The 9,147-nt window shown below is 37.1% G+C and overlaps 1 protein-coding gene and 5 non-coding genes across 6 annotated transcripts; 4 read left to right on the top strand and 2 right to left on the bottom strand.

Moving 5' to 3' along the window:
- The first annotated feature begins 355 nt into the window (after positions 1–355).
- Positions 356–428, top strand: Trnar-ucg (transfer RNA arginine (anticodon UCG)). Its single transcript has one exon. It is a non-coding gene; the product is annotated as a tRNA-Arg (tRNA).
- A 598-nt stretch (positions 429–1,026) lies between these two features.
- Trnac-gca (transfer RNA cysteine (anticodon GCA)) lies at positions 1,027–1,098 on the bottom strand. The gene has a single exon. It is a non-coding gene; the product is annotated as a tRNA-Cys (tRNA).
- A 365-nt stretch (positions 1,099–1,463) lies between these two features.
- Positions 1,464–2,646, bottom strand: LOC149731104 (uncharacterized). Its single transcript, XM_089884137.1, has one exon. It carries the CDS (start codon positions 2,644–2,646, stop codon positions 1,684–1,686), a length of 963 nt encoding a protein of 320 aa, XP_089740263.1. The 3' UTR covers positions 1,464–1,683.
- A 4,258-nt stretch (positions 2,647–6,904) lies between these two features.
- On the top strand, positions 6,905–6,977 carry Trnar-ucg (transfer RNA arginine (anticodon UCG)). The gene has a single exon. It is a non-coding gene; the product is annotated as a tRNA-Arg (tRNA).
- A 225-nt stretch (positions 6,978–7,202) lies between these two features.
- On the top strand, positions 7,203–7,275 carry Trnar-ucg (transfer RNA arginine (anticodon UCG)). The gene has a single exon. It is a non-coding gene; the product is annotated as a tRNA-Arg (tRNA).
- A 561-nt stretch (positions 7,276–7,836) lies between these two features.
- Trnar-ucg (transfer RNA arginine (anticodon UCG)) lies at positions 7,837–7,909 on the top strand. Its single transcript has one exon. It is a non-coding gene; the product is annotated as a tRNA-Arg (tRNA).
- The last annotated feature ends 1,238 nt before the right edge of the window (positions 7,910–9,147 follow it).

The following is a 9,147-nucleotide window of genomic DNA, read 5'->3' on the forward strand; positions in this document are numbered from 1 at the left end:
GTATGAACAGATCAGCTTCAAAGTCTGCAACGAAATACGGACGAGGTACTAGTTTTACATAAAGTTATACAACCATATAAATACGAATCGTTTATTTAAATTAGCACTCTTACAATTTACACCAGTGCATTTTGTCAGCCACATAGCCTAATGAATAAGGCGTCTGACTTCGAATCTGAAGACTAAGGGTTCGAGTCCTTCGGTGGTCAATTAGTATTTGTTTAATGTACAACTACATGAAAAAAAGTGGAAAATCATTTTAAACAAAAATAACAAATGTATGTATGATAAAAATGAATTCAACTCCAAAGCAATTGGGCTAGATAGAAAGCGGACTTCAGTGTTTTACTGCAATGGCCGCATGGCCCAATGAATAAGGCGTCTGATTTCGAATCAGAAGATTGAGGGTTCGAGTCCCTGTGTGGTCAATTTTGTTTTATTTAGAATTGTCCAATCAGAAGATTGAGTACTCGAGTCCCTCTCTGTTCAATACTGGTTCATTTAATGTAGAACTATACGAATAAGAAAAGTGGATATACAATTTTAAACAAAAAAAAACAAATCTCTTGATCATGTTAATACCATACAAATTAATTTAAATCCAACGAAATTGGGTTGGATGGAAAGCGAACTCTAGAGTTTCAGTACTATGGTCGCATGGCCTAATGGATAAGCCGTCTGACTGCGAATCAGAAGATTGATGGTTCGAGTTCCTGTGTTGGTCATGGTTGTTGTTTAATGTACAATTCCAATTTTAAACCACATTGTATTAACAAGGTAACTAATATTCCAATCCTTTGCACTTCTGTTGTATAATATAGTGACCTACCTGCGGTGCATTCGTGCGTGTGCGTGGCCCAATGGATTTTGGTTTTAAGTTCGCCAACGCTTAAATTTGTACGGAAAAATAAAGGTAATCATACTTTCAAACCGAGTAATCAGTTGTTTGAAACTTTGCACAAGTACGTTATGCAAATCGAAAACGTTCGCAGTAAATGTGTGGATATAATAAATGGACAATAATAAAGGGGACACCCGGATTTGAACCAGGGACCTCTCGATCTGCAGTCGAATGCTCTACCACTGAGCTATATCCCCACACGTTGCAAGTTATACAGACATATATACAATAACTTTTCTATTTTAAAGTGTATATTTCATGCGGTATTGTAATTGTACTTTCTTTTAATTCTAAAATCGTGTTTATCGTCCAAAAAACGAATCACCATTCCGAGCACATATCAGAAATCCGAAATAAAACCGGTGACGTAGTCTCATAACTCAAATTATTTTATATTTTAACAAAGTGTTCCAATAGCTTTAAATGAAGTTGTATGGACAGATTAGCTTCAAAGTCTGCAACGAAATACGGACGAGGTACTAGTTTTACATTATTATTATTATTATTACATTTTGGTGCATTTAACCTTTTGTTTTTTTACACAGAATACATGACCGTAAATTGTACAAAAGCTTGACGATAACGGAAAAAGGGAATTTAGTCTACTTTTTGGTGATAGGTTTTGGCGAAAGCATTATACCGGTAAAATGACAGAAATTCATTACTTTAACAGTAAATATATCATCATTGGTTTGTCTATGTTCAGAACAATTTGTACGAGTCAATAACATTTAAGAAAACAACAATAGAAATAAATAAATAGTAATCAGGTGATCTTGTTTCTAAAGACGATTTAATGCTCTAAAAAAGGAAATAGTATGTTTAATAAGGGCGTTGTCAGTTAGCAGTGTGTTAAAATTATAAGAAAGTTTCATTTCAGAACATAATGTTTTTAACATAGCTGTTACGTTTGCGGTGTTAATACAGGAAATTAATAAATGTTCAGCTGTCTCGTTGACGTTGCATCTTGGGCATTGTCCATTTTCATGGAGGCCGATACGGTTTAGGTGCCCATTCAGGCGATTATGCCCGGTGAGTAATCGAGAGTAGATAACTTCTTCAATTCGAGAGTCCATTTGCTTTAAGTCGTTGTTACTTGGCAGTTTTGGGAAAATGTTTTTCATTGCAGTGTTTTGATTGTTTTGTACGTAATACTCACAAAATTTAGTTCGGAGGTTAACTTGTGATGTATAAATGCAGTCAGTTAGAGCCGTAGTGGAAACATCGCAATGGTTGGTCTTTGCCGATTGCTTTGCATTTTGGTCAGATTCCTCATTGCCTGGTATACCACAGTGACTTGGGACCCAGAGAATTTTGATGGTCATTTGTCTGTTTAAAATATTGAATATTAGTTCAAGAATCTCCTTAAGAATAAAGTTTTTTGAGTGGCGCCGTTGTGCGATGGATGTGATTGCATTCAGGCAGTCACATATAATTAGGTAAGAATTATGTGTTTCTTTAGAGTTTACATGTTTTAATGCCATCATGGTTGCATATAATTCGCATGAATACGCCGAGTACGACTTGTGTAGAGATGAAGACGATGTGTAACCTTCACTTGGAATTATAAAGGAACATCCACATCCAGATTCTTGTTTTGACCCATCGCAGTATATTTGCGTATATCCTTGGTAATACGTTACAATCCTCTCGACGAAGAGACTTTGTTTTCGTTCGTTGGATATGTCTTCGTCTACCAGTGGCGCTAGAGAGGTGTCACAGAATTCTTCAGAGATTTCCCACATTGGCGAAGTGAAAGGTTGGATTAGCCCGACAGTTGTTTCGGTTGGGAATTCCTCTGTAACTTGCAGAAATGAAGATTCACTAGTCGAAGCCCGTAGTAGTGTGCTCGAATTGTGGCGATTTGGTGGGAATGAGTAGCTTGAGCTTGTATTTTAGACAAGCGTTCTGGTATCGAATGTAAACTGGTGGTTCCTGGCACAATGCTTGCAAACAAACAATTGGTGTGCTGATCATACTTCCAGTGGCCAGCCGCAAACAATTGTTTTGTACGGTTTGTATTACGCTTCTATTGGAGGAAGAGGCAGAGAAATATGCTTCGATTCGATACTCAATGACGGGGCGTATCGAAGCTCGGTATATGGCAAGCAAGGCTGATTTTTGCGCTCCCCATTTCGATCTGCAAAGAATATGTAGTAGATTAATTCGTCTCAGGCATTTACATCGAATGTATGTTATGTGTGATTTGTATGTTAGTCGTTTATCAAATATTACGCCAAGATATTTAAATTCTGTAACATATGTAATACTGTTTCCGTAGAGTGTAATCTTCATATCTGGCAGTTTTCGCTTGTTTGTGAACAATAGAGCTTTGGTTTTGGTGTGAGAAAACTTAATTCCCCATTGTTGGCTCCAAACGTTGATGACGTTTAAGGCGTATTGGATTTTCGTTTTGAGACACTTGAGTTGCTTGCTTTCAATCCATATTGCACAGTCGTCGGCGTATAGTGCGTGTTTGCTTGTCACAGGCAGTTGATTGGACAAGTCATTAATCATAATATTAAATAGTATGGGGCTTAAAACACTACCTTGTGGAACTCCGTTTTCTATGGTGAAGATATCGGAAAGTTCATTGTTCAGTTTGACTTGGAACGTGCGATTTGATAAGAATGAAGATATGAAATGAAGCATTCGACCAGTTATTCCAATGGCATGAAGCTTGTATATAAGACCCTCGTTCCATACCATGTCATAAGCTTTTTCGATGTCAAGAAACACACAGACAACTGAAGAGCGATTTGCCATGGCACACTGCACGTCATTGTGAAGGTGAAGTATGTGGTCGGTGGTAGATCGTCTACTTTTAAATCCACTTTGTGACTTATGGATTACGTTTTCCTTTTCCAGAAACCAATTTAATCTACGGAGTACGAGTCTTTCCATAATTTTGCACATGCTTGACGTAAGGGATATTGGTCGATAAGACGAAGCAGTATTCTTTGGCTTCCCGGGCTTTAACAGAGGTATAACTACAGAGTGCTTCCAGTTTGATGGTATGGTCCCAGATATCCAAATATTGTTGATCAATTGTAATAATATTGTAAGGCTTGAAGCGGGAAGTTGTACAAGCATTTGGTAAGGAATCCCATCTATTCCAGGAGAAGTATTTTTCTTGTGCGCTATGCTTCTTATACATTGTTCGAGTTCAGCTATGGTAAATGCTTTATTAAGCGGTGATGAAAGGTTATCTGAAGGTAAACCTTTTAGTTGCGGAATTGCCAGATCTATAGCTCTTTTCCGACCTTCGCGGAAATTAGCAGAATAATTGCAGTTGCTGCCAATGCGTTGAAAATGTGCGGCTAGATAGTTTGAGCTGTTAATACCTGGGTCTCTCTGATTACCATCAGTAGCGGTAAACGATGGTTTTACAGACATGTTTAGATTTCCGAACATAGATTTTGCCATGTTCCATACAGGGGTGAGTTTTGTGCAGCCGGATAGTGAGTTACAGAATTTTTTCCAAGATTGTTGTTTTTTGAAGATTATAAGTTTTCTGGCAATGGCCCGCCTTCTTTTGAATTCAATGGCGTCCTTAGAAGAGTATGAACTTTTAAAAGCTTGCCAAGCTTTGTTTTTTGCTTGAATTGCTGCTTTACATTCATCACCCCACCAAGGGACTGGATTGCGGCGAGACGGCTTGGTTTTTGGAATAGTTGCGTTGGCGGCTTTAACGACAGCATTGGAGAGACCATCGCAGAACTCCTGTACGTCATTGCTGACTAAATCTTGCTTTATTAAGTTGTTGCACATGGTTTTGTAGGCTTCCCAATCCGCCTTGGACAGACACCACCGAGGCGTGAAGTTTGTAGATCGTTCGACAATCCAATTTAATGTGACCTCTACAAGTAAGTGGTCGCTACCGAACAAGTTGTCAGAGACATTAACGAATGTTCTTCCTGCAATATCGCTAGTGGCTATTGTTAAATCCAGAAGAGAGCCACTTGACCGATCGTTGGGGTTCATTGATACTCTTGTGTGCGTATCACAGTTTAACAAAACCATTTGGGATGCTTGTAGGAAATCGACAATACCAGCGCCTATCGTGTTGCACTGTGATGATTTCCACATCGAGTGGTGTGCATTAAAATCTCCCACAATGATTGCTCGGTTCTTTAACGCTCCTAGCAGATCAAGGAAGTGCGACTCGTGAATACTCGCTGCAGGTGGAATATATATGTTCACAACGGGGATACCACTTACCGAGACTACAATATGTTCTACGTCTTTATGAACATTGCGGAGATTAACATTTGTAAAACTAAGTGAGTCTTTAATCCAGATAGCACCCCCCCCTCCACGTCGATCAAGCCTATCCTTTCTGATAAAACTATAACCCGGGAGAGAAACTTTATATTTTGGAGTTAGGTGTGTTTCTTGTAAACAAATAAGGTCGGGGCGGTTGTGTCCATTGTAAACAAATTGTTTTAGTTCGGGTAGTTTTCGGTATATGCTTCGGCAGTTCCAATGCCATATTATTAGATTTTTGTTCTTCATATTGAATGCGATTGTTGGGGTTCCATGGTGTCAGAATGAGTCTGTTGAATTTTTGGTGAGATTTCTCCGAAGTAGGCTTTACATGTATTTTGAACGTCCAAGCATAGGTTTGTTACATCGTTATTGACTAATGCAGTAGTGATTAGTGCAATCATATCTTTCATAAAGCGGGACAATGTCTGAGCCGTTACGATGATACTGTGGTCGTTGTTCGATATGGGTTGGCTTTTTGGTACAGAAGTCCTGATATGATTTGGGCTAGGTTGATTAGACGTTGATACAATCTGCGGGAGGGATATTGACTGAAGAGGTGGAAAATCATTTCGCGAATAAGATACTTCGTGAACTGATGGACGAACCGTCGGAGCTTGTGCCAAGTTCAGTTTGTGACAGCATCCTTGTAACTAAGCTTTTCGTTGACTATGTATTGCTTAATTTGAATTTCTCGTTTGTAGTTCGGACAGCTTTTGTATGCTGCGCTGTGATCTCCTTGGCAATTACAGCAGCGAGTTTCAGCAGTGCATTTTTTATACTCATGGTCGCCGCCACACTTTGCGCATCGAATCTGTGATCGGCAGAACTTCGATATGTGGCCGAATCTATTACAATTAAAACATCTTAACGGTGGGGGATTGTATGCGACGGTATTGAAACGAATGTATCCGATTGTTAAACATTGTGGGAAGTTATTAGTTGTTAGTTGCAAAAGAACCGAAGTGGTGGCTGTTAGGTTTCCATCCCTTTTTACAAAAAAGCGCTTTGCGAACACTATCCCGAAGTCTGATAAACTCGAGGCAATCTCGTCATCAGTAAGGTCGCGCGGCACTTGCTTAATCACACACTTGCAGCCTGTGGATGGTTTATACGCTTGAACGCAGATGTCAATGCTGGTGGTTTCGTTTTGTAAGCATTTTAAAGCAAGTGCTTTTACTCGTTGGCCATTGTTTACACACCTTAATCATAAATCTCCAGATCTCAGTACTTTAATATCGCGATATTCTCCAATCGACGCAATGATAAGCTTATTAATAAGTAGTGGACTAAATGCTCTCAATTGCTTTTCGACACCATGCAAAATAACTTTCAATTCTTGTTGTTCATTGTGTAGATCAGAAGACATACATCCATCTCGAGGGCGTTTAATACCTCTTGCTTCTGTATCTAACGATTTATTCCCAATTGTAGCCAATTCAGAGATTGCAGATACATCCATTTCCATATTCTAATATTAAATTATACAAACAAATACTTCAAAACTGTAAGCAGCAACCAATCGCCACAAACTAATCTCTAAGATGTCTTTTAAAGGTATGACAACCTGCCTAGCAATCCAACTACCAAAGCGCTTGCTTCACGCAGCGAAAAGACGTCCGTACTGCACGACAGCAGAACGCGAATGTGTCTTGATAATGTTAATACGATACAAATATATTCAAATCCAACGAAACTTGGTTTGGATAGAAAGCGAACTGTAAATTACAGAAATATGGCCGCATGGCCCAATGGATAAGGCGTCTGACTTCGAATCAGAAGATAGAGGGTTCGAGTCCCTGTGTGGTCAGTTTTATTTTTTTAGAATTGTCCAATCAGAAGATTGAGTACTCGAGTCCCTCTGTGTTCAATATTGCTTTATTTAATGTACAACTAAACGAATAAGAAATGTATATATATATTTTTTAACAAAAAAAAAAACAAACGTCTTGATAATGTTAATACGATACAAATATATTCAAATCCAACGAAATTTGGTTTAAATAGAAAGCGAACTGTAAGTTGTCAGTAATATGGCCGCATGGCCCAATGGATGAGGCGTCTGACTTCGAATCAGAAGATTGAGGGTTCGAGTCCCTCTGTGGTCAATTTCGTTTTCTTTAGAATTGTCCAATCAGAAGATTGTGTACTCGCGAGTCCCTTTGTTTTTAATATTGCTTTATATAATGTACAACTATACGAATAAGAAAAGTGGATATATAATTTTCAACAAAAAAATCAAATGACTTGATAATGTTAAACGATACAAATTAATTTAAATCCAACGAAGATAGGTTTGGATAGCAAGCGAACTGTAAATTACAGTAGGATTTCCGCATGACTCAATGGATAAGGCGTCTGATTTCGAATCAAAAGGTATTATAATTGTACTTTCGTTTGAATTCTAAAATCAGACGATTGAGGGTTCGAGTCCCTCTGTGGTCAATTTTGTTTGATTTAAAATTGTCCAATCAGAAGATTGAGTACTCGAGTCCCTCTGTGTTCAATATTGCTTTATTTAATGTACAACTAAACGAATAAGAAATGTATATATATATTTTTTAACAAAAAAAAACAAACGTCTTGATAATGTTAATACGATACAAATATATTCAAATCCAACGAAATTTGGTTTAAATAGAAAGCGAACTGTAAATTTTCAGTAATATGGCTGCATGGCCCAATGGATAAGGCGTCTGACTTCGAATCAGAAGATTGAGGGTTCGAGTCCCTCTGTGGTCGGTTTTGTTTTCTTTAGAATTGTCCAATTAGACGATTGAGTGGTCGAGTGTCTGTTTTTAGCACATTATCTTTTTATTGTAACAGTATCTTATAGTTAAATAACCCCTGAGGTATAAACTACTAAATTAAAAGCAAATCTTTAAAGTTTGGCAATGGAAACATACAAAACTACAACATGGGGAAAGATGGGACTCTAAATTGAAATATATTTACATTAGCAGTATTCTGCAACTTGTAGTTAACCTATACCGCGTTAAACAGGCTGTGCTATTTTCTTTGCCATGTAATCTTCATATATATAACGTTAAACCGATATTTTTTGTTGTTTTTATCTCAATTTAAAGTCCTATTGACCCCTGCCTATTTTCTTCATGCTTATATCTCAATGTTTTTTTTTACGAAACTAAAACTAGTTTTATGAGACAAAATTAAACTGTACGAAATGTTCAAGGTTGCTTTCTGGAGCTATGAAACTGTAGTTTAATCGTTCGCACACGCAAACTAAAAAGATCATCGGCTTTACTATGATTTAGCGAGCATTAAAAAATAGCACCTGAATTACTATTTTGCATTTTTTTATCTGTTTAAAGTATACTGTTTCTATTTTACATATTTTTTTTTTGTTTTTAAAAACAGTAATGAGCGCGCGTTTTTATAAAGTTGTGATAATACAGACAGACAAAGTGTCCCATCTTCCCCCACTCTACTATATTATTGCATGAATTTATTGTTTTTCGAACGGTAATTGACATTGTTCTAACATTAATTAATAAATATTTTATCCTACAAAGGCATGAACTTGTAACAACTCAAAATTTTTGCTATACACTCTTTTTCGCACAAGCCACTTCTTATAAACTATCTCCAAGTACAATAACTGAATTTCAAACTTATTTTTTATATATTGTCTTGGTATTATATCAGTGTATTTTATTTAAATAACCCCTGAGGTAAAATTTATTGAATTAAATGCAAACCTTTCAAACGTCGGCTATAAAAACCTACAAAACTACAATGTGAGAGAAGATAGGACACCAAATTAAAATATATTTGCATAAGCAGTATTCTACAACTTGTAGTTAACCTACCGATATTAACCGGCTGTGCTAGTTTCTTGCTATGTAAACCAAACTTTATATATATAACTTAAAACGATATTTTTTGTTGTTTTTATTCCAAATTAAAGTTATACATAATTGACTCCTGCCTATTTTCCCCATGTTTATATCTCCGTTTTT

Source organism: Ciona robusta, chromosome 9, assembly GCF_009617815.1.
Source record: "Ciona robusta chromosome 9, ASM961781v2".
Taxonomy (NCBI): Eukaryota; Metazoa; Chordata; class Ascidiacea; order Phlebobranchia; family Cionidae; genus Ciona; species Ciona robusta.

Bases quoted from the DNA above. Each gene is read 5' to 3' on its own strand.
- LOC149731104 (XM_089884137.1), bottom strand. From the start codon at position 2,646: ATGTGGGAAATCTCTGAAGAATTCTGTGACACCTCTCTAGCGCCACTG.